The sequence below is a fragment of the Brienomyrus brachyistius genome, chromosome 9 (genome assembly GCF_023856365.1).
Source record: "Brienomyrus brachyistius isolate T26 chromosome 9, BBRACH_0.4, whole genome shotgun sequence".
Lineage (NCBI taxonomy): Eukaryota > Metazoa > Chordata > Actinopteri > Osteoglossiformes > Mormyridae > Brienomyrus > Brienomyrus brachyistius.
Genome location: NC_064541.1, coordinates 12,070,447 through 12,094,703, shown reverse-complemented (window position 1 = coordinate 12,094,703; position 24,257 = coordinate 12,070,447). Strand labels below are relative to the sequence as shown.

The window sequence follows — 24,257 nt, the reverse complement described above, 5'->3', positions numbered from 1 at the left end:
TGTCAAACAGCCTGGTTTCCAAAACAGAAAAGGCTGTGCTGTCACGCAGAGAGAGATTTGGATGCGGGTGAACTGACCAGGTCGTTTTATGTCATTCCATCCAGGCAAGCTGTCCTTAGAGGAATTCATCAAGGGAGCCAAGAGTGACCCGTCCATCGTGCGCCTGCTCCAGTGTGACCCCAGCAGTGCTGGCCAGTTTTAAACACAGCCGACCAGGCACAGTGTAATTCACTCCTACCTCCTTTCTCCTCTGTGTTACTGCAGCTTACACAGCTCCGACCAGGAGTAGTAATCACTCAAATATTCCTGTGTGAAGCATCAGTTTACGTCACTTTCACATGTACTTAGTACTTTTTGATCCACTCTGCAAGGGTATAACTTTGGGTTGAGCATTGGAGGGATTGAGGTCTCCTCCACCCATTTAAGGGGGTCCAGGGGGTTGTATTGATTAGTTTTGATTATTGAGGGGTTTACAACCCCCATCCCCCATAATATTTACGCCCCTGCCACTCTGTATAGTTTACCATACATTATTTTAAAGGGTGATTTTGCAGTGGCAACTGTAGAAAATTTCAGTTGGGATGGCAATCGGGGGCCAGCATGTTTAGGGAGGTGGCAGTGCACACCCTGATTTTTTTATTTTTTTTTTCGTTGTTCCATTTAGAAATTAAAACAATCCATGTTCCGTCTTCATTATCTTGACATTGCCACCTGTTTAGTAGTGGTGGCCATGACCACAACTTACACCCATCCCTGGATTTAAGGTCATTCATTTTAAGCTACCCCTGGATGTTGGTGTGTGGTCCTTGGTGGGAGGTGTCCTGTCTACACTGTGGGTGGGGCCTAGTGCTATCTGCCACACCCCCTCACTAAGCCATGCCTTAAAAAGGTGCACAGAGGTATCACACTCAGTTACTGAGTAACAGGAATGTTTTGGACGTGGTGACTCACTCCAGTTATTAGGGACTTTTGTGTGGGGCTCAACCAATATGATTTTTTTTTCCTGCAATACCAGTGCAGATTTTAAGGAGTGGAAAATTGTGATAACTGATGATTTTGAATAATACTTTTATACTTTCAAATGGGCACAAATACTTTAAAATGGTGCTCCCCTGACTGTTTAAGTTCAAGCAGTAGAAACTCACCTACTATATAAATATTACATCAGGAGTTGATCCATAGTAACCTTAAAACAGTAAACAACATGTTCTCCCTCTGAACTCCCAAAAGCACATTTAAAACACTTAAAGTCACTTCCATTCCTAAAGTTTTGTCTGGTTTGATACGGTATTTCCACACCCATTCAGCGGTTGACAGCACTTTGGCTAAGCTTGCTAATAGTCCCAGGCTTCGTGTGGGGGGGTTTAGCTTCTCAGCGTTTGCCCCAGTGAGAGAAGCTCCGTTTCTCATCAGGACTAGACAGTCTCCGTTGTTTGTCAACAGGCTTTGTGAGGTTAAACCCACACTTACTTGTCACCATGACATGTTCCAGGTCAGAAATGACTAATAACCCATCATCAAAATGATATCGGGAGGGAAATTTTAACATTAAAATGAAAAATCAGCAGCTCCATCCACCATCGGAGCTGGTGAGAAGCCTTGGACTGTTTTCCTTGCTTTCCTGCATGATTATGTCCAGAGATTCACGTCCCTGACTGTGTCTCTGCCCTTTTAGGCTGTTGATATCGGCTCCCTGTTGTCTTTTAGTGTCAATGACCTTGCCTCCTAAAAAGGAGGGGGGGGGGCTTCCGGTGTTCCACAGAAACCCCCCTCGGCTCGTCCCACTTTAATTCAGCCTTGATTGCATTCATTAAAATGCTAATTAGCCCTGGCAATGCAAAGGAAAGGGGGGGGGGTCACGAAGTCTGGGTTTGGCCCCTCGTCAGGAGATGCCTGGGATGGATACAACTTATTTATTTTGTTTTCCATTTCTGCTTCTTTCCAGTGCTTTTTTGGGTTGACTTGACCCAACGTGTGTCAGGTATTTTACCAGAAATCACCCCCCTTCTCCCCCCCCCCCCCTTAACCCTGCGGAGAAACTGACTGAGAAAAGACCTTCAAGCGAGTATCAAGCACGAGACCCCAGCGAGGAGCATAGATTCATGGGGTGAACCTCGAGAGAAGATGGATGCCCCCCCCCCCCCCCCCCCCCCCAAAACCTTCCTTGTGATTTCACTACTGACCATAACCACCTGTTGACTGGTCCCGGTGCTGCACGCTTTCGCGCTTCTCCAGTGCTCTGCAAGACTCAACCACAATCGCACACTCAAGCATGTGCGAGACATGAACAGTCATAGGTTTGTTCCTGGATTTGGAGGTAGATGTGGGATCTGACCCACCTGAAAGGTCATGATTCGGGTTTTTTTCCAGTCCACTCTACGCATGATATACACAAATGTCCGTTGAGCATTCTGTAACCACAGAAGGACCAGACGTCTTGCTATGCATCTGTTCCTGCGACTGTACCGGCAGAGCGAGGACGAGCTTCTCCTGGTCCACTGGCTTTTCAGCTTTGCTTCCGTGTGCATTTCAGAGCTCCTCGCATCAGTGCTGGTCGCGTGGACTCGCATTTTTTCCTGTGGTGCAGTTTGTTTTGCAACACCGTGTTTCTTTGTGCTGTTTTAGCTAACGGGTAAGCTGCTCAAAACAATGTTTCAGTGTCAAGAGACACTTGGGGACAATATTTTTGACAACCTTATTTTAAAGCAGAACAGTGCTGTCGCTTAGATCATTTAACATCTACAGTTTCTCACCGGTAGACTCCAGTTGCAGTGAGATTTAGTGTTTTTTGTTTTTTCCCTAAGAGCTTCAAAGAGGTAGTCAAGCATGCATGTTTTATTTTTTAAAAGTTCTGCGCGAAGCAGAAAAAAATAACCTTTACATCCAATTTTAAATGTTTTTAAATGGTGCATGTGAGGTTTTTAGTGTTTTTTTTTTGTAGTTTTGAGATTTGCATACGTGTGCAGAAGGGGGAGGTGCCTGTGTATTTCATGCAGCCGTGTTTGCGATGCGCAGATACACAGGTGCACCGGTGCCTTCGTTGTGGCGTGTGGTCGCTGCCCGGGTCATTGCTACAAGTCACAGGGGTGTGTTCACTAAGATGGGGGACACCCGACCCGACCCGACGTCCACGGCCAGGCCATGAGAACATGCCGCTGACACATGCACACGGATGACATGCGCGACACGGGCGGGGTGGGTGGGTTCTTTTCCGGCTGCTTGTCGTGGCTTTTTGTCCACGCGTGAGGCTGGAAGCCTGGCCAGCTACACCTTCCGTGCTCGTCGTACATTCGTGATAATCAAACGCAAAACCCATCAGGGTTCTGAGCCAACCAGAAAACAAAAAGATAAAGGAGAGGAGAAAGTAAAAATCCCTCCCCAGGGTTGACACTCCTCCTGTGTCTGGGCTCCGGCAATCATTTAGGAATCCCGGGAAAACACATTTCAGCTTTTCTCCTTCCCCTAGGACATAGCCGAGATTCCAACGCTAAACTCAGTGGTGTCAGTTACTGCAACACTGTCGATTTGGACAAATTTGAATGTTTTTGAATAACTGCTGTTTTGTATTAAACAAAATTAAGCCTTTGAGAACAACTGCAATTACTGCAGCCACATTGATGGTTTCAAGTTGTGCTGTTTTTTTTACATTTTAAATACTGTATCAGGCGAGATATTACACACATCAGCATCGTGGTCAAGTGCCAAATATACGAAACCAGTATTGTATAAATTTATACTGTACAATTGTTATCTGTCGAACAAAATGTTTGTAATTGTTGCATTTGTAGATTTTGTATGGTAACCTGTATTTTGTGACAGTGTAGTTTTTAAAAATAGAATTTTGTTTTGATTATCTTATAAAGCAGCAATATTTAAAAAAAAATGTCTGTTTAGTGCTTTGGCTGTGCGTACATGCTGTTTTTAAATCCTGATAACACATAAATGGTGGAACATTGATTTGTCAAGATGTAATTATCATAGCTTCTGTAGTATAAACTGAATCCAGCACCTTACCAAGTAACCAGCCCTGAATGTGACGCAATGTTACCGTATCATAAAGATTTGCTGAGCTGGAATCTGCTTATGTTCACAGAGCAGTGATTTAGGGTTTCTGCCAGGATGTTTAAAATGTTAAAGGCCATTAGTAATACAGTTGCGTGATTAAGTGATGCTGAGTGGTTATTTTTAATCCAGCCCTAAAACTGCTGAAATAGACAATTCATCACGTTAAAAGCAATCTCACAAGACGTCGGATTGGGCTGAGCTTTCCCACCATCGCTGCTGTTTTGACCTCACCCAGTACCAACACCAGCGTCTGTTGTACATACTGGGGTATGACTGCGTTAGCTGCACAAATCAGTCAGGAAAGCATGGCCTTAATGGTTGAAGATGAGAGGCGCCGGGTTCACCAAAGCAGTTTTTGCGGTCAGTCTCAGAACTGTTTTATTTACATTGTAGCCACTGTACCCTGCATATACTGTGATAAGTGTTGTCTTATTCCAGCCTCATTGATGTTGGAGTGGTGCGTATTTAGCCACTGGAAATTAATGCTGTGGGGCCTTGTCATAAACTCAACATCCAACACCGGTCACTGAAGGACAATGATGAAATGGAACCAGTGCTGTTGTAGATCAGGTGGCCGTGCTCAGTTCAGACAGCAACTCTCAAGTTGGCAGAATATCTGAAATATTGGAGAGAACTAGGATCTAGGAAAGGACCATAATTCCAGGCAGGTTTTTGAGATGCCAAGCCCGCAGATCCATGTTGGTCCTTGGAGAGCAGGTATGAGAAGAACCTTCTTGGCCACCAAGCAGATGGTCATTGCTAGTCATGTCTCAGAAGGCAGTAAATCCTGTGGTTGTGTGCGAGTACGGCAGCAGTGCTGGGACCAGAGCAGCAGATCTTTGAGGCTTCATTCCCTATTCACACACTTATAGGATCTGCTTTGTTGATGAGAAGGTCAGACATCTTGCACACCTGGGATCAAAACACACCTGCGGCTGTATGACTTCCAATGCGAGACGTTTCCAATGCTAATGTAATTCTAAAAACTCGAGGGTTATATGCAAATTGAAGGCGGTTTACAGCTCTTAGTCTTCTGACCCATTCGTTTGCCGGAGAGCTGTGGTTCTGGAAGGACATTTCAAGAATTAGTTACCCCTAACGGTTTTAACGGCAGCGATTAAATCTTGTGTTTAACAAAATAGACCGTTACTATGAAAACAGCTAAAAAAAAAATAATTGGTTTGGCGTTAGCATGATTATAAGATGAAGCAGGGAACACAGATGATTGCTCAATTGTGTTTGCGAAGCAATCAAAAATGAGGCAGAATCTATTCAGCAGTTAAAAGGTTAGTGATAGCTGCCTAGTAAAAATTTAGTGCAGTAAAAAGATTGAAACTTTATTTAAATCTTGAACTTGGCGTCTTTGATGACAACCAGTAAAAAGCCAGCTGACTAAAGTATCACAGTGCTTCATTTACGCTGCGGTTTATTCAAAAAACAGCTGATATGTACAAAATTATATATTCAAAAACACCTACAATAAAATTTTGTACAAAGGCATACAGGATTTCTTTCCAGACATTTCAGCAATTTCTTTTTATGGAAAATGGTTTAATATTATATTTACATGTATCAAATTCACAGTGCTCGTTTCTCTAGACCAGGCGTGGCCAATCTTATCCGCTAAGGGCCGGTGTGTATGCAGGTTTTTGGGGTGACGTTTAGGTCAGCTGTTCAAACCCAGGTGTGAGGACTCTTCAGCCGATCAGTCCTCTAATTAGTAATCTAATTAGCGAGCTGCAGTTAAAACCCACAGGCCCAGCAGTCCTTTCTGGGTAAGACTGCCTACTCCAGATCCAGACTTAAATTTCACAGAGTGATTCACGGTTTGAATTTCACAGAGTGATTCATCGCAATACTTCCCCTCCTTAAAATGGTCTAAAGGACTTTGGTCGCTACACGTATGTTTTTCACAATAATAATAAAAAAAAAGCTACATTATTAGGAACAGAACCCTGGTAGCAAATTATAGATGCGTAAACACAGGAATGCAAATTATTTTTGGCCTGGCAAAGCTAAGTGCTGTAGTGGAGAGAAACTAAACGACCTTTAGTTCATGGTGCAGATGACCGAAGTTTCAAGCTCCGCACAGTGGTTGTCCCGGCGTCTGTTGCAAAACGTCACAAGACTTGTTTTCAGGTGGACGCAGGTAAGTGGATATGTGCACCATGACAAATCCATGCATGAAGTGACCTGGCTCCATAAGCATCACTATCAAAATTACTGCCAGGACACACCATTAATAAATGCTGTGGTTCTTTAGTAGATTGGCTCTAGAGCCATTGGTGTACAGTGAACAATGGCAAAGGGGTTCATCTGCAAGACTGACAAGCAGCCTCATGAAAGAAGCTCATTGTTGTCATGACATACCTCTCTCGGCCTGTAGGGGGCAGTGTAGACTAACTACATAGTGAAGGAACATGAAAATTTGGGAGACCTCGCTTGAAATAGCATTCCACTTATCAGAACCTTTCCCTGGATCTGTAACGTGACACATTGTTGCAACAATGACCTCTCACCCAAAACTCCTAGCAGTCCAAGGAGAGTTCTACATCCAGAGTGACAGGCCTAAATCAGAACGTGTCTCACTCCCCCCCTACTTTGCATGATAGGGACGCTGTAGCATACACCAGTGACAGCCTTGGTCCAGGCTGTATTTACAGAACAGGGCCAATCTGCACCATTACGTCCCGTGACTGCCTTCACGCTATTGCCCCCTCCTGGGAAACGTGCAGTCAACCCACTGGCCATGGTCCACCACCCGTCCTCAGATTTCCGTCAGTGTGATTCTGTAACTGTCGGCCAAGCCATCGATGCCCAGGATGAAGGTGTCCTCATTCGAGTAATGCTCAATGATGTTGTCATCCATGTTGACCAGGATTCTGAGCGAGGAAGTTTAAACGTGGAGTAAGAAATCAAAGCTTAAAAAGACAAAATGGAAATTTCACATTCTCAGCAAATACGGAACGGAGAAGCCTACCCTTTTTTGCTTTTCTTGTATATTTTAGCCATCTTCTCTATCGGCAGACCATATTTTTCTGATATCTGTGAAGAGAAATATTGGCGATGTGCAAGAACACACTTCACACAACACTAAGACATTTTTTTTAATCCCTCCCCAGAGCCTCACAGCCGTGAAAATGGTGCCGATGTTGGTTGCACCAAGGGTGACCCTGTGAGATCTCTCTAGGTGCAGAGGTGACCCAGAAAAGTTGTGGTGGAGAGAGAATCACTTACTGCCTCCATCAGTCCCTTCAAAGTCGGGGTCTTCAGCATGAGTGCATCGAACACCTCGTCAGACTCCTTCCTCACATAGAGAAGAACTGTGAAAACAATAGCGATAAGGAAATTTCTGCCTGATACCATAGCTGATTATTTGGAAAACTGACACATACCAATGCTGATTGTTTGGGAGGTTCTGCTTAAATATGTCATCAGCAAATATGTCACCAGCAGTCCCAGAGCACAATACAACTGTATTTACAACATTTATAACAGAGAAGGACTGATCATCAAGTGTGATAATGCCGTGATTTTCTGAGTAACGTTTTGATTCCTCACTGTCTTGCACTGGATTTTCTTTTGCTATCAAACGCTCGCGTTACTGACGGACTCGCGTTACTCGGTAGCACTGCAGCCTTCTTTATTGGAACAGATTTGTTTTCCAGAAACTTCATACTACTCACTCTCTCGCCTTGAGGTGAGCAATCAAATTTGTTCCGTTGAATGTTTATTAGTAGATCCTCCTCATGAAATTTTAGCAGGGTAATGTTTGCAAAATTAAATTCTAATGTTTTCGGCAACAATTCCACACAGCAGACATTTTCCTAACCGTTTAGTACGTGCAAAGCAATGTGAGTCACCATTTTAAAGGGAATTATCGGCGGTAAATATCACCTGATTTTTAACCATTAGTGAGTGCCGATAATCGGCCAATATGATCGGTGCATCTCTACACCTGTGCTAAAAATCCCTTCACGTACAAGGGCATGACCAAAATACTACGGGCTCATGTGTGCTTTGGAGGCATTGACGTAGCAAATAAAATAAGAAGGTTAATTAGCAAATGTACTCCTCCCTGTGCTTCCTGCAATTTCGAGTCCAGATGAGCTGCATGAGTGCTGGCTGCAGTCCTGCAAGGCTGCTTTGCATGTGGAGAACAGTCACCCCATGGTTCATTTGCATGGACATAGATCAAACCGAGAGAAACTGTTTTCAAGTTTGGGTCACACGCACCTCGCTTCTGCGTCTCCTCCTTGGACAGCTTGGCAGGAGGGGGGCAATAGTCGTCCTCAGGCCCTCTGAACATCCTCTTGACCAGGATGCTCCTACAAGCAGGTGTTACTTCAGTTAGCTGGACGAACGCCTGTTATTATCCTAGGGCTCTGCTTCCCTAACAATCCCATAGTCACTCAGGCCTAGAGCTATTTTAAGGGATGGAAATGAAGGAATTGCAGGCAACCAGCAACTCAGAATCACGCAAACACGCTATGTGTGTGCGTGCTCTTGTTTACGGGCTGTGTGACAGCCAGTCACCCTGCTCCCCTTACCCTTCCCTATCGATGTCTTCTGTGCTGAATGCGAAGACCTGTGGGAACAAAGATAAATGGCCACTTTGATAAAAGCCGCAATAAAAGTCCCCTAAAGATTAGGCAGTGAAAAGAGCAAGTATGGATTATGGTTGAGGGAAGGCACCTCTTATACCACAAACACCTGAAGAGCCCACAAATACTGTACTTCAAACAAGGCCCAAAGCCATCCTAAAGGATTCAATAATCCAGACCCCAATTACCAGGATGCAGGACACTTTCTTCTCACAGTAACCACATTTATTACAGAGATTTTCTCTAACATGTTTTCTAACAAGGTTTGTGACAGTTTGCAGAAGCGATTCAGTCACCTACAGCTGGTCTGACCGTTGTGCACAGTGTTCGGTCAGAAACACACTTTGCATAATAAAACCGGCCGACATATTAATGATAGTGAAGTTCAGACGCTCGCTCACCTGCCCTGCTCTTTGAAGGTTTCCAAAATGGACATCGGGAATGAAGAGGACGGGTTGGGAATCCAGGTTGGACATGGATTTGAAGTAAGTGATGTCGGCCTTCTTGGACGGGGATAACGCTGCCAGGTTGGCATCCTTCCCTGACCAATGACAGAGGACTCGCAGCGTAAACACCCAACATGCCGCAGCAGGTGACAGCTGTGATTGGATCAGTGAAACTAGGCGACTGAATGGTAAGCAGCAGCACCGTGGTGGTGCCGTCAAGTCGCGTACCGTTATTGGTCTGAGTGCTGCATGCCTGACCTTTAGTCTTCTTACGGTTCTGTTTCCTCTCCTCATCCCGGATCTTCCGCTCAGCTCCCTTAAAGGGGAAGGCAGACAGACAGACGGACACATCAGTAAACCAATGGAACCACATTTAAAAAGTAAAAGTACAATGGATTATTGATCCCTATAACAGACCCAGAAGTACGTTTGCGCGTCTCACTCTCTGGAGGGAATTCCTGTGAATTTTTTTAAGCAATTAATGCAAACTCCAACAAAACACAACTGTTAAGTATTATAAAAGGCAAGGCAATCCTCACAGTATTACTTGTTGGTTTGCTGGTTTAAAGATGTTAGCACCTCTGAGAAAGATACCATATTCAGATTCCAGATCAGCTAGAAATATTTCGCAGTAATTTGCTGGGAACACATTAGGTTTCAGGGCACGGAAACACGCAGGTGAGCTCAGACTGGGAGAGCAGGGGCCCCCTGTAGCTCACCTTGTCACAGAACACTTTGATCTGCGAGTAGGCCCGGTGGATGGGCCTGTTGCTGCGGTTGTTGTAGCTATAGGTGTCGATCTGGATCATCAGGGGAAGCCCTTTCACGCCCTTCTGGGAGGAGAAGTCTGTGCTCAGGCAATTGACCGTGATGAAGATCTGTGCGGGGGTGAGGAAAGGTGGTCAACGCATCTGCAGGTCTGAGTGAGCGAGGCTGACCCAAACTAAACAAGGGTGTCCCTTCGTCCTCTTCTGGCCTGCCATCGTCAGGCTCCTCCATCCAAACCATCTGTCTATCTAATCCATCCATCTGTCTGTCTATTCTAGTCCTATCTATTTATACATTTATCTATCCGTCTATCTTAATCCCATTCAGCAATCTATTCTGTCCATACTATCCATCTATCCTAACCTATTCTCTTCATTCAACCAATATCCTTCTATCTATGGCATCCATCATCCTATTCCTGTCCATCTATCTATTCATCCATCCATCCATCCATCATCTATCCTAATCCTAACCATCCATCTCTCTCTCCTATCTATCCATCTATCCTATCCACCATTCAGCAGTATAGAGCATGTACTGGCATGTCATCACAAAACCAGGGGCTGAAAGGTCTAGCTTGTTCTACCACAAAAAAACATCCAATAGTCCGAGTCTGTGTTAAAGGGAATTAAAAAGAACGAAACACCAAGTTATGAAAACTATTCAACTTGTTATGTATTCAGCAATTTACTAAATGAATAAAATTATAGCACAATTATTGCCTACGCACAATGGCAGAGGACTCCAACTGCAGCTTTCAGCTTTGCCCACACCGATTCAAAATACGCTTTAAAAGCCTAAATCATTTCAATTCTCCTGGACAGAAATCAACACTTCCGATAATGCAGCACACTGCGTTCTGGGAGAGCTGCTGTTTGGTCAGGGTGTGCTGTGGCTGCAAAAGGATTTCGGTGTTTTAGGACACGGATGCTGCGTTATTGCGAGGAATGTCCTCATCCCCACAGGGCGGAGCTGACCTCCTCTGCACGCGACTGGCTTACGGCGGCCAATAGGAAGCAGGGTGGCGAGGTCGAGACCAGGCCAGTCGCTGGTTCATTAAGCAGCCGGGAGCGTTTGAAATGGGCCCAAAGCACTTTTTATTCATAGGTCACTAATAATCACCCGTCTGGACCCTGTGGAGATGGTCCAACACAAAATCCCCATCCCCCACAAAGTCCCTTTCTTGATTTTAGAAGCTACATTAACCCTCGGGGCAGGGGGGGCAGCCTAATCCAAAAGGCTAAAAGAAAAGTATATATCTGTTCCAGCTGATCAGGGCCAGAGGTATGCTTACTCTGGCTGAGCAAGGTTTAAAAAAAATTACAAAAAAAATAAAAAATGGCTGAGAAACTTCTAGAATCAGGTTACTAAGTGACATGGAGACACCAGGCAGCCATGGTACTGGCAATGCCCCAAGCCCTCCTCATGCTCCGGCGCAATGGGGCAGGGAGGAAAGCAGCGAGATGCTGTGTGTGGGACCCAACGCTGGGAGAGGAAGCCACTTCGTGCACCATACCCATAAAGCACCTGAAGCCGGCCCAGAAGGATTTTCAAACACCTTCCATACTTCCTCCACCTTTCCTGGCCGCAGTCCTTGAAATATACCCAGCTGTTGGCTTCATACGTTGCAGCCAGTGGGAAAATCCACACCAGTGCACTACAGTTCCTCACGACAAGAGTGCAGATAGAGTCACAGCGGACACACCGGGCTGATCATCGGCTTCTCTTCTCCCGTTGCGGTGTTTGTAAAGATCTTGGCTCCATGTTGGGCAATACGCTGCGTTAGAAAAGGGGAGTTTCCATCATAAAAACTCAAATCCCAGGACAACACTACCTTTGAAGTCATTCTGGAGACAGTAAACTGCACAAACAAAGGCACGTAAAGTTACGACGTAAAGCCTAGTCTGTGCTTTATTTTCCCGTCTGCCGGCACAGTCGGCATGGACACTCCCGATAATGAAACGCACGGCATGTGGAAAAGCGAAGCATGCATTTCACTTGACAGAAAGTAGTTTGCTGGCCCCTCTGAAGTTCTCACATGCAAGGCTGTGTCAGCCTTTGCTCAATGCCTTTCAGGGGCAGCGGTGTTGGATGCGGAGCAGACGTATGCGTTTGGGCGAGGTCCCGTCTTCGTGCTCACAGCGGCATCCTAAATGCCAACAGGTCAACACAGGAACCAGTACAGACAAATCAGCTCCCACAAACAACGTGGGCTTCAAAGGAGAAGCGAACATGGTTCCTCTGTTACTCTGAATAACAGTGGCCGACACATTCCCAGACTGCTCTGAAGCTGAGTACCAAGCTATTTATTTATTATTTAGTGCAACATATTAGGTATTTGCAAATAGGTTAAAAATATTTTAACTGGCCCTGGAATGATCAGACAGACACATAGTAATTAGTTTAGCAACAAACTCAGTGAAGTAGAGACTGTCTGTACCCAGTCAGTTAACAGTGAGACACTAAATCAAACTCATTGCCCAAAGCTAAGGCAGAAGTGTAATTAGCGATCAGTGGCAGGTCATATAATCAGACATAAAATCCACACCAGAAGTTTTCAAATGGCTTAGAAATCAAACACTATTTCAAAATTTGCTAGGTCAAGTAAATAGTTCTCTTAAAAACATCTCCAGTGCAGGCTCACAAATAGAATAATAGAGTAAAACCCCCCATGACAAGTTATTTCCAAAGGAATTACGACACCACCATCTTGTCTGAACCTGTAAACCGTTAATGACGACTTGCACAAACAACAAAACGAGGTTCCTTCACCAAGTGGTCGGCGTGTGTGTGTGAGACAGACAGAAAAATGCTTCTGAGAAGCACGCTGTCCTCGCTAATCTCTCTGAATTAGCCGCCTCATTTAGTTAGCAGACAGATCTGGATGAGAACTGCTTGAGCAATTGTCTAACTGGCCTTAAGTAATAGGAGGTGATCCGTGTGAGTAATTCGCACGCGGAGTGAAAACACACACGACACATGCGTCCGCCGCCGGTGCCCATCCCACGCTCTTCACACAAAGGTGAAGCCGCCAGGACGGTTGCCTAGCGACCGTGGAGCTCCATTTCTATGCCACCTCGGCCCGCCACAATGAGGTCCAGGCTCTCGGGACATCCTGTGGCTTTTTTGGGGGTCCCGTTCGTGCCACTCTGCAGACGTTGGGATGGGCAGTCTGCTCTTTCCAGACATGAATTAATGAAACCAGAAGGGCCTGTGAGTTAATTCAAAGAATAAGTTTTTGTGACACCGACTCGACACACAAATGCTAAGTACTAATCATCTGATTTCTCATCTGGACACAAGACAATGTGCCTCCGACCTGCTTTCACAGAAACCTGCATTTCAACTGAACAGCAACTAACGGGAAACTTCAACTTCCCAAGCAAATCAAAACAGGAACCAAGGCATCAAGAGGACGACACAGGAACCTCGCCTGCAAGGCCCCGCCTCACATTCGGCTCTGTACCTCACAGAGTTCCTTTTTAACGACACAGAATATTTTCAGCCATCATTTTTGGCAGATCATAATTTTAAGATATGATCACCATTTAGTTTTTGTTGTATTATTACTGTTGTATCCAGACATTCATATATAAAAAAAAAAAAAAAAAAGTTGCCGTTTTGGGAATTATCAGCTATGGGAATTCTTATAGCTTAATTCAAAATGATACTGAATTAGAACATTATGGAATAATAAAAAAAAGCATTCTGAATTTGAGGGACACTGATTGCTCTGGTCACAACCAAGACGGCTCGCCACACTTTGTCAGCAATACAGTCAATTTAAACAGATTTAAAATCGGATCAACAGGCACTTTCAAACTTCCCCTCCACTTGTTAGTTCGATGCATCGGCACGTTCTAAGATGGAACCGCTGACCAGGTGACCTAGATACAACCAGCCTTTTAACCAGCGTCTCTGGTTTCCGTACAGAAACCAGTACAGACCGATTAGCATGACGGGACAACAGTCGAAATGTAAATATGTGAATTGCTTAAAAAAAAAATGCATATACAACAACTCCTTTGTATCCATGGAGGCTTTAAAAAGCCAGGAGAGAGTATGAATCCGTAATCATGAAGGGGGCGCAAATGACCCCGGTGCTTTTTTACCCATCAGCATTCAGAGCCCATCCTGACAGCAAATATTTACCCTGGGAGCCACGGCAGAGTGTCCCTCAGAGGCTTATTTGCAGAGCCCTCATTAAACAGAGGAGGCGGATGGCAGCCGGGCTTGTTGGGTGGTGGGGGGGTTCCTCCCTTGACCCCGCCCATCAACTGTGTTCCCCCCTCCCCCTAACAAGCCACAAACTACAGGGTGCACCTTGCATTCCATTAAAACCCGAAAAGCTCTTGGGCTCCACGACTGTAAAAGCCCAGAAATAATGTACCCAGAATACTGGGCCTGGTTCTGCTCTGATCCATCCCAGCTTCTACGTGTCTGATGTAGAAAAAGGCCATAATGTGAAAGTAATCCTATGGTACCAGACAGCAACTGACATAGTCGGTTTCTAAACAAAGTGGTGCATCCCTCACTTCAGAAAGACATCTGACCTGCAGGGAGCCCGTACCCCCGTCCCTGTGACTGCTGGGATGAGATCACAGGGGTGTGGCACCCATTTGCCAAACCAGTCTCTCCAAAATGCATCCATCAGCGCTTTTCCACTTCCTCCAAGAAACAAGCTGTAACAAGGTCGTACTGTTAACTGACAGTTTTCCATTGTAAATTATGGAAACCGAACCAGTGCCATACCTACACTGACATCACCCTGTTTACTAGCAGGAATGACAGCGTGAATAAATCAAGCTGGCTGCATCACCACCATCTGACCGCTCGAAATGCAGAGCTACCAGTGGTTTGTGTCAGTACACATGGGTTCATTCATTCATTCATATCGCCCATCGCGATGTATCGATGCATCCCCGATAACTCGAAACGTGAAAATTCCAACCTACTACTTAGCTGTACTATAGAACAGCTGAACGGAATGGATTCGTAATACGAAATTTATGCACGCAATTGTTAATTCCGGTAACATTTGATGCTAACACAACACAGCGATTCTCTCTGCGTGGTACAGCTCGGCTTGGTTCCTCGTATGCCACTGGAAGAGCGCCGGACGGATGCAGTACAGCAAAGCCTTCCAATGATCACAGAGGCTCCCAAGGCAGCAGCGAGGGGAAGATAATAATAATATGTGTGTTCGGAGGTTTTAAAGCAAAAAAGAGAGACGACAACTGGAGTGTTTTTACCCCACGACCAAGGGGCACATGTCTGCTCACCTTCGCCTCCTCATTGACGTCCCAGGTGAAGGAAACGGCATTGTACGCAATTTCCTCAATGTTCCCGATGGTGTTGAAGCTCTCTTTGTAGTCAGCTGCAGAGGGAGATCAGAGACGTGAGATTCTGGCCGGACCCCTCCCTCCCCTCTATCCGAAACGATTTTCATCACCTCTCAACACAGCACAAATGGGTGTAATCAGGGCTGTTATTTCCAGGCAAATTTATGACAACAGATGCGACCAAGTCAAACGAGCCCCGCATTTAAAGGAGGATAAATGTTCCCCCAACCGAAAAGGAAAATAAAAAACCAACAAGAATTAATTTGAAGCAGTAATGATTCTAGGCTCTCTTTTAAAAGCTGCTTTTTTTGAGGTTCCAAAAAGGATGTTTATATGTGCGCCCGCTTAGATGTACACACCTTTTGTAATTGAAAGGCAAAGCTGTTGGACAGAGGTTTAAACAGCTTTATGGGTTTATAAACGGGGGAGGAGCAGACAACTGCACCCATAAAAATCAAATCGGCACAGTTTTATCAGTCGACTGGCTCTGTTTGGCCAGGCAAACAAACCTGACCCCACCATTGCCTGTCCCGAACCATATCAAACGCAAAAACAAGCAGGTTTATCTTGAATAAACGATTGGCTCAATTCATTTCAGCTTCAATCTGAGTCATTTGGTGAGTCAGCCAAGCGCTGTGCCACCCTCCACATCCGCATGGCGCCGGTCCAGCAATCGCGCTGCCTGCCAGCCTCACAGCGACTACGGCTACCTGCCACCCCATTCCCGTCCCATCTGGTTGTTTGGGGGGCTGCAAATTCTCTATATAGGACATGCGAAGGCCAGCGGACAACATACGAAAGGTTTGGTACTGCATTTACCTGCATCGTGTTAAGCAGCACTTCGCGACGCACTCACTCCCATTGACCGCAGCGGAGTTTAAAATATGATCTCTTACCAAACACTGGGGCTGGAAATCCAGAAATCTGCCCCCCCAGCACCCGTACAAGGAAAGGCCCTGTAGCGAGATCGATGTCCCTACAGCACACTGCGCTGCTCACCAATTCCCACATCCCCATGTCCTTCATCCGCCTGGCCAGCACCCCACTAGTAAGGGCTTGTTCCTGCATACACCCCCCCCCCCAAACAAACACCCCATTAACAGCTCTATTCAAATCCCGCATCAAGCAAAACGGGTCAGACGGCTCCTCACGGAACGCTTAACTTGTTATGCAAATCGGTAGCACGGTGTCTAGTTCCAGGTGCGACTCGCATGCCCAGAATCTTCAGCCAACAGGCCCAACGGATCCCCAGCTCCCCCAGGGTAGAGAACACCTCCCTTCCCCCCCTTTTCCTTGGAACTGGCTATTAGGCCCAAACATTCCCTCTCTGAGGCACAAATCATAAAAGACAAAAAAAAAAAACTGCCATATTTACAGTCTCAGAATTTGAACCCAACATCTAAACATGTTTTTCCCAAAACATGCAACACTGAATCTCAGGCAGATACCTCATTTAATAATATCTACCATTATTTTTTAAACGGTCACAGTAATCTGTCAGGAGAGAAGCAGAGCTATAGGCTCTCTGTAAAACCATCACAGCTATTTAGGGATCATTTTGTAGGGTTTTGGTACGATTTTCATTTATTGGATTTGATAGGCGGCTGCGGCACAATGGTCTGGACATCATATCTCATAATTGAAAGTCCAGATGATTTTACACCTGCTGGTTCAAGGTCCAGCACAAACATCAGGGTGCTGTGTGGGTCACCAGGTCAGGGCACAGTCCGGAAGGCTGTGGGCTCACATCCTATGGCCAGCAGAATGATCATATCATCATTAAGCTCTTGACCAAGACCCTTAACCGCAGCTGCAATCCAGTGATGCAAACCTTGCACCCCTGCTCATAATGTGGTATTTTTAAGTTAGCAGAAAATGAGAATTTTCATCGAAACTCCTGAGTGTCTGACAAAAATTAAGTAATAACTTAAATAAAAGTTCATTTTAATTAAATTTTAATTACATAAGAATTAATTTAGTAAATGTCAAAACACAGAATCTAAGAATTAATTTATTGATTGAGGAGAAAAGAATAGTTTGCATCTGCATTGCACTGCAAGTTTGTGCTTTTGTCTGTTATTTTTTCTAGTAAATTTTTGCCTAGCAGTTACTCTTGCACCTTTTTGTCTGTTGTTTTTTCTAGTAAATTTTTGCCTAGCAGTTATTCTTGCACCTTTTTGTGCTATTATGTCTGGATCATTTATGGTGTCTCAATCTTGCCGCTGTCCTGCATCACACACCAATTCCAGCATGCTCTTCATTCCGAAAATAAATTGTTCTGAGTCTGCAGTTCTCAGAGAGCAGTCAAGACCAGCGCTTAGCTCTGGACCAAGTGGGTTCAAGTTTTTAAAACATCCAATCTTAAGAAGACTATTAACCTGTAAACTCAACTTAATTCAGATTTGCGTTAAAGAGTAACTTCAGGTGGGAGTTAATCATTGAACTGCAACAATCCAGTCTGCCCCAAAGTGCCCCAACAATGACAGAGGTCTTCGCTGGCCAAGCATTTGCATGGTATCTTCAAATCAGTTTCCTGATATACCTAAAAGAGAAACACCTTCCCCACAGCAAGCCGCACTGCAGATGAAACAGACAGATACGGACAGGCAGGCTCCGCCCACATGATGTCACTGACCATCCATGAAGGCCATCCACCACACCCATAAGGAAATGGCTTTTAATACATTAAAACTACTAATAATGTACAGAGAGAGGGCCAGCTAAATTATGGCTAAATGACTAAATTTAATTAGCGAGATTAGCCCTTTAGTACTCAGACAGCGTGGCCCCTCTCCATTTTCAGTACCTATTAACGGGTCGCAAATCACAGCCCAACCCACGAGGCGCCGTCTGCAGCAGTCTATAAAACCGCCAGCCCGGTCAGACTGCACGCAGCACGCAGACACAATTTATGGGCCGAACGAGGATAGTGAGTAAAACACCGAGCGGAGGTTAGGACAGGTAGTAAGTTTCCACGCTGCACCAATCCACACCGGGTGAGACATCCAGTGTTGTCACGGCTCCATCTTTCGCGAGATGGCCGTCCCCGGCGCGCGGGAAGCATCCTGCCTCGACAAGTCGGACATTTTTTCGCCGCTCCGTTTGCCTCATGCAGCGCCAGAGGTTCACGCGTCCTGGCACGTCCGGCACGCTCGTGCTCAGCGAGGATCGGACAAGTCCTCACACGGAGCCGCTCCACCGTCACCCGCCCGCCGCATGGATTGCAGCCGCGGGCACCACCAGCTCCCACGCGCTGACCGTACCGCAGACTACCAGTCTCGGTGACTCGCAGCTACAGAGACATTTTAAACTCTTCCGGAAAATTAAGCTATTTCATATTTGCTAGAGAAGCACAGACAGTGAGGTTTAACGTACGTCTGTACAACTTTGCGTACAACGTTCCTCAAAAGGGCAGTGGGATATTGCAAAAAGAACCAAACTAAAAATACGAATTCTGAACTAAAAGAGGGAAAGAGCCAGACACAAAGCGATCTCTGGCCTTCCGGCCGTCAGCTGGGGCGGCTCCATCCTCCAGCCAAGGCCATCTACAGTACGCCCCCCCCCCAGGGAGAGCAGCCTTACCAATGTCCAAGACCCTCTGCTTGGCCGTGTGCTGCCGTGAATGCCAGTACTTCCAGTACTTGAGTTGCTCATCCCGGTTCTTGTCCTCACTGAACACGACCATGATTACGCTCTGAAAAGGAGCAGAGCGTGAAAAACGGTCAAATTAATTAAGAAACACATGGTTCCTACTCTGAGGGGACAGAGTTCCACATTGCTGTATCTTACTGTCACATTGCAGAGGTAAAGAAGTCTTGGGTTTTCCTTACATTACGATTGACATAAGTCAACAGAAGATGACACTGAAACTCAACAGGCCACGTTACTGCTATTGAGCTCAAACTTAGGTCATACTTCACCTACATGATGACAACAATGGGTGACACATTTAAGGCACTTGCAGTTGACATTCAGTATTTCGTTTGCACACCTGCCGAAACCCTTCAGGGTGTAGCACGCCTTTGGAGTCACAGCCCCCGCTGGCCCGAAAATGCCTCACTCACCCTCACTTTGCTGATGGGATGGCGGAGACACTTGTTGGCCCCAGTTTCACTGAGGGTCACTGCATAAAACTGGCCCTTATTCAGGTAGGTCATGGGCCCCTCCCCCTGCTTCTGACGCAGGGACTTGGTGGCTTCCAGGGTGTACTGGAAGGTTCCACTGCAACGAAACAGAAGGCAACTTTGAAAAGCTGCAGTAAGTAAACGTGGGATGGTTTTAAGACTAAAGGAGTTGGAACGTGAGCCTTACAGCGGTTGCTGGTCATAGATAAAGTCTTCGGGCCCCAAAGATGAAGATGTGTGGTATTTCTGTTCAGAAAAATGAGAGTCTCATAAACGATTCAAAAAAAAAAAATCGGATAAGTTCCGAGGGGCCAATATCACCAGCTAGATGCATGAATGGCACAGGGCTGAACTAAAAGAGTCGGACAGGCAGCTGTGGAATATCTGAGACATTCTGCACACGTGATACGACCTGAGGACTTGTGGCTTTTCTCTTTGACCCAAAGCCAGCCCTCCACCCGTACATTTCTAACACATTCCAGCCCCCCAGGAGCACAAAAGCATCACTTTCAGCCCGCAGACCAAGGCCTGGACCTCACCTCATGGTCCTCTGGGAAGGAGTCCTCGTAGCTGCTGTCTGGGGTGCTGCGCTGGTCATCTTTAATGAATACGGCATGTTCCACAGAGGGCGCACTGTAGGGGCTCTGCTCATAGGTTGCCCGAACCACCTCCTGCCCCTCCACCTTGTAATGACTCCCAGGGGCCATGAAAGGTTGGGTGTATGTCTCTGCCTTCACAGTCACCACGGCTCCACCCTCCACGCCGTACGGCTCCCGCTTTGCCTCGGACGTCTCCGCGCTCAGGGACAGGTTGACGGGAACGGATTTCAGCACCTGGACGCGGTTGCCCGTGGTTCCCGTAGCCCCCTGAGTGTCACCGTCCACGGAAACGTTCCTTGTTCATCAAAAAAGACGCAAACATTAACGCTTCTGTGCAAAGATAGTCAATGCTCATTTTAATACATCACAACCCACTAACACAGCTGACAACGTTGTGGAACCTTATTTTTTCCCATTAATATCTTACAGACTTTGCACACACATTCACACACAGCTGTTGTCCTCCAGTTGTAATTGTTAGTTACGTTATTCAAAATCTAACATGTAGTACGTGAATCATTGCACTAGCAAGGCTATATTTCCATCCGTTTTGTTTCTGATCAGCTACACCATCGAAAGATCTACACTACTACAACAATGCAGACTTTGAATTATCGATCATTTAAACTAATAGTTCTAAATTACATTTTTCAAGGGTTCCCACCAATATTACGTGTCTCACAAAGAAACAAAAAGGGAAAACAAACAAAGTACTGACCGTTTTTCCTGGTCTTCTGGAATTTCAACTACTTTAGCGATCGGCAGCCTCTTTTCTTTGGGAACCTGAAAAATCAAGATCAAATTACGTCGTCAGAAATGAGTATCCATTCACGCGAGCAGCCAGGCCGCTACCGCGCACTGCACACTGAGGCTGTTCTGCAAGAGATCACATCAATAGCAACCAAAGTATCAGACACATTTAAAACGCAAATTGCGCAAGAAAACTATTTATATTCTCTGAACAATGACTTTACTGCGCTTGTGGTTTTTTTCTGCCGCGGATCTTCTGTAGTTGTCCTGCTCTACTAGAGCCATCCAGTAAATTGACATGACCGTTAAACCACCACACTGTAACTCGCCACAGACCATCACTTAGCTAAAACAAACCTGCCATTTTAATTTACTTTTTTTAATCACATTGCTAAGATTCTCAAAATCTGTATCAACAGCCATTACTGTATTTCAGGCATGGTACGCCACATCTACAGGTCATGCCGTCACCTAACCACATGTTTTTGGATTGAGAGACAAAACTGCAAAGACTGGTAGAAACCAGGCAACACAGTGCAAACACGCTCAACTGCTACCCCTCCAACCACCATGCCCCCCATCATAGGATAAATGAGGCCTGAAAACCAGAGGGAAAGCTGCTAGCTTATGGCAAATATGACAAAACCAAATATACAATGAAAATGTGGTTAAACCAACCAGCAAATGGCTTCACACGACAATCCTGTTTGCCATTTCTGTCTTCATAAAACTATATAATATTTAATTCTATTTTATTTTCACATATTATGTAACTTATTCATGCATTAGTCATGTAAATAGATTTGAAAGTGTAATTAATGCTTTAGTTTTTATGATTTATATTTTATGATATATTGTTTAATATCACATTGTTATGTTTTTTTACTGAGATAAGGGACACATGTCCCTTTGTACTTTTATAATATGTTAATAGTTTCACTTTTATCCAAAGCAACTGTTGGGATAGGATGTCCACTGCTCAGGAGGCAGTTTGGCGTCCATGACGACCAGGCGCTGCATGCTGATTGGCTGAAGCTCCCCCGCCTGACCTTGTAGTAGTCATAGAGCAGCCCCAGGGCGGCAGCGCTGTCCTCATCCCCATTGATGCTCATCATGGCCTTGGTGGCGGCCGTCAGCGGGTTCTCCAGATAGGACTTCCAGGCCTCATCCTCGCTGGTGTAGGCCCTCCGCGTATGGAAGGACGTCTCGCCGGGAACCACCACCACAGGTCGCTTGCTGCAGGGACACGTGCAGAGCGAGGCGATGTGATGTCCGCTTTGGACAGCACACTCAAACCTCAGGACCCAGGTCATTCCAAAATTTAAACTAGGAGCTGGGCTTCTCTGATGATTTTATACATGCAGAATAATTTCAGAACCCAAACACATGCACCACATTTCTCCATCAACATTCCTAAGAAACTCAAGTCCCCTCCCATCTCAGTAGATTGTTCATCAGTTTTGGTATGAAATGACTGAGATGCGTCCCTTATCCGGTGACAGGTGTATTGACAGTGTTGGCCCGTTAATGCCCATGCGGTACGGCGAGGACAGACGCATCAAACCGAAGAGATGAATTCTGCGTCGTTGCGCGTCATACTTCCGCATAAAAACATATCCGCTTTATGGGCTGGGTCAGCCTGCGGCGTTTTAATTCAAAGACCACGCCGACTATGAGAAATTAAAGAGTCGATGAAAGAAAATACCAGTCAATATACTGATATGACTATTGTTGTTGTTGATATGCGATAAACGGATGTACATGTGAAATTACACAACTGAATACTGTATCATGACAAGAAAAACAGGTCGTGTGACTCCTGTAGAATAACTGACGATACGGACCAAAATATCCAAACAAGACACTCCCATAGCCAGCCGCTGCCTTTCAGCACTGCCTCAACAGTGCGCTACAAAGCACATGGCTGTGCCATTTGGAAATTAATAAGTCCGAACTAAATACGGGTTGGGAAAACACATCACTGATTATTTTTCTGCGTTCTTGCACACTGATTTGTAGTTCGGTAAAAATCCTTATTCTTCTATAAGCCTATTATACAGCCACCTTCAACTTCCACCATTCGTTACCCAGCACAGTATTGCATCTTCCCGTTATAATATTCTCCCCAATAATTTCCACCCTTTTCAAGCCCTTAACTGAATCTGACAGGCACTATTATACAGCTGTTCTGTAGTTGACCACAACACAGACCTTTACACAGCCCGATACATTTTCATATGTTTGGGTTTGTTTTTGCTATGGAAATGGGGGTTAGAGGCCCAATCCGTTCCGGCCCCCCGCCCATCCAGGTCCCCCCGGCACACGGGTGGGTGTCATTCGCCTTTTGCTGGGCCCTCAGGCCGTCATGATCACTCCGTCACTGTCTTCCCAATCTTAACTTTTTTCCACCAGTGGCATACTTGTTTAAAGAGTTTCTATAGGTTTCTAAATGGTGTAAATATAAATTATTTGATTAGAATAAACTAATTTAAACAAATCATCGATATAAATAAAACATAGTTAAGAGGAAAAATTCCATAGAATATGCTGTCATTCAGCTCCAAAAAATAAATTGTGTTGCTTCAGGCCCGTTAGGGATTTAGTTTTTCAGAAAACCAATAAGAAGAAAATACACATAATTAAATTAACTGAAATGATTAAATGTTGCTTAAACCAATTAGGATCCCAATTGGAGTTTTAGTTTAAGTTTTCAAAACGCGGTATTTAGCAAAACACTTAAATGTTATTTTATAATCACCCAAGTTATAAAATCTTGCACAAGTCTATAAAACTGTCATGAAAGTTTAAACTTTTACGATTACAATAAAAATAATCACGGCTCACTTTTCGATAACAGGACATCAAAAATGCACAAAACGTCGTATTTTAAAATCTACCTTTTGTTTCTCCAAAAATGGCGATTTTAGTTATGGTGACAATCCAGCCTTGGACAGCCAGAGTAACTTGATTCAACGCAATAATACTTTCAGATATTTTAACCACCGAAATGATGGGCATTTTGTGCAGAGCTGGGAAAACTGCGCAAAATATTCACTGTAATCACAGACAGTTAATGCGGGAACTACAAAAGAATGCAAAAATAACAGGGGAGTCAAACGCTTAAGAGTATCCCAAAGCTTAATGAAGAAAGCGCTGCAGTCCATCAGAACCAGTATGTTCACTTACTTGTCGGTCTCTTGTGACATATTTGTTCCGACGAGCTCTCCTTCTCCCTTTCTTGTTCTTCCTTGTGAAACTGGACTTTCAAGTCTGCGCAGGTAATGGTGCAGCGAACGGGAGAAGCCGTCGAAACTCGGGCTACAGGTACGACGGCTTTTTTAATCGGCTTCTTTCGCATCCCTTGTTGCCGGATCAGGTACAAGGCGCGTTCAGGTGCATTTGGAAGGGAATTTACTCCTTGCGCTACTGAGCCTGCATTCCTGCACACACCAAAAATATATAAAGTGGGTAATATTATTCAAAAGTCAGTTTACCTTATCTGCACTTGTAGATGAGTGCCGTAAACTTTGTTGGAATTCTTTCAGTGTAAAGTAATTTA

The 24,257-nt window shown here is 45.2% G+C and overlaps 2 protein-coding genes across 8 annotated transcripts in view; one reads left to right on the top strand and one right to left on the bottom strand.

Annotated features, from left to right (window-relative positions):
* LOC125748234 (neurocalcin-delta) overlaps window positions 1-2,148 on the top strand; it is a 43,711-nt gene extending 41,563 nt beyond the window's left edge. For 4 of the 5 annotated variants that reach the window (XM_049024145.1, XM_049024144.1, XM_049024148.1 and 1 more), the window contains 2 exons: window positions 105-223; window positions 1,946-2,148. In XM_049024145.1, the coding sequence (XP_048880102.1) occupies window positions 105-202 (98 nt within the window). In that variant the 3' untranslated portion in view covers window positions 203-223; window positions 1,946-2,148. Of the gene's footprint in view, window positions 1-104; window positions 650-1,945 lie in introns of those variants that run through there. The other variant, XM_049024146.1, reaches the window with a different exon arrangement.
* Window positions 2,149-5,465: 3,317 nt separating this feature from the next.
* Window positions 5,466-24,233, bottom strand: LOC125748233 (grainyhead-like protein 2 homolog). 3 transcript variants are annotated; one of them, XM_049024141.1, is made up of 16 exons: window positions 23,885-24,233; window positions 21,748-21,934; window positions 20,667-20,731; window positions 19,889-20,243; window positions 19,537-19,595; window positions 19,290-19,446; window positions 18,808-18,919; window positions 15,166-15,260; window positions 9,835-9,993; window positions 9,344-9,431; window positions 9,071-9,210; window positions 8,616-8,653; window positions 8,302-8,393; window positions 7,303-7,388; window positions 7,046-7,110; window positions 5,466-6,947 (listed from the first exon to the last, which is right to left on the bottom strand). In XM_049024141.1, exons 1-16 carry the CDS (start codon window positions 23,902-23,904, stop codon window positions 6,833-6,835), a joined length of 1,833 nt encoding a protein of 610 aa, XP_048880098.1. In that variant the 5' UTR covers window positions 23,905-24,233; the 3' UTR covers window positions 5,466-6,832. The 3 variants fall into 3 exon arrangements, with proteins under 3 accessions (XP_048880098.1, XP_048880099.1, XP_048880100.1); XM_049024142.1 differs by having other exon boundaries at window positions 9,374-9,431; XM_049024143.1 differs by lacking the exon at window positions 23,885-24,233 and adding an exon at window positions 23,596-23,874.
* Between the last annotated feature and the right edge of the window lie 24 nt (window positions 24,234-24,257).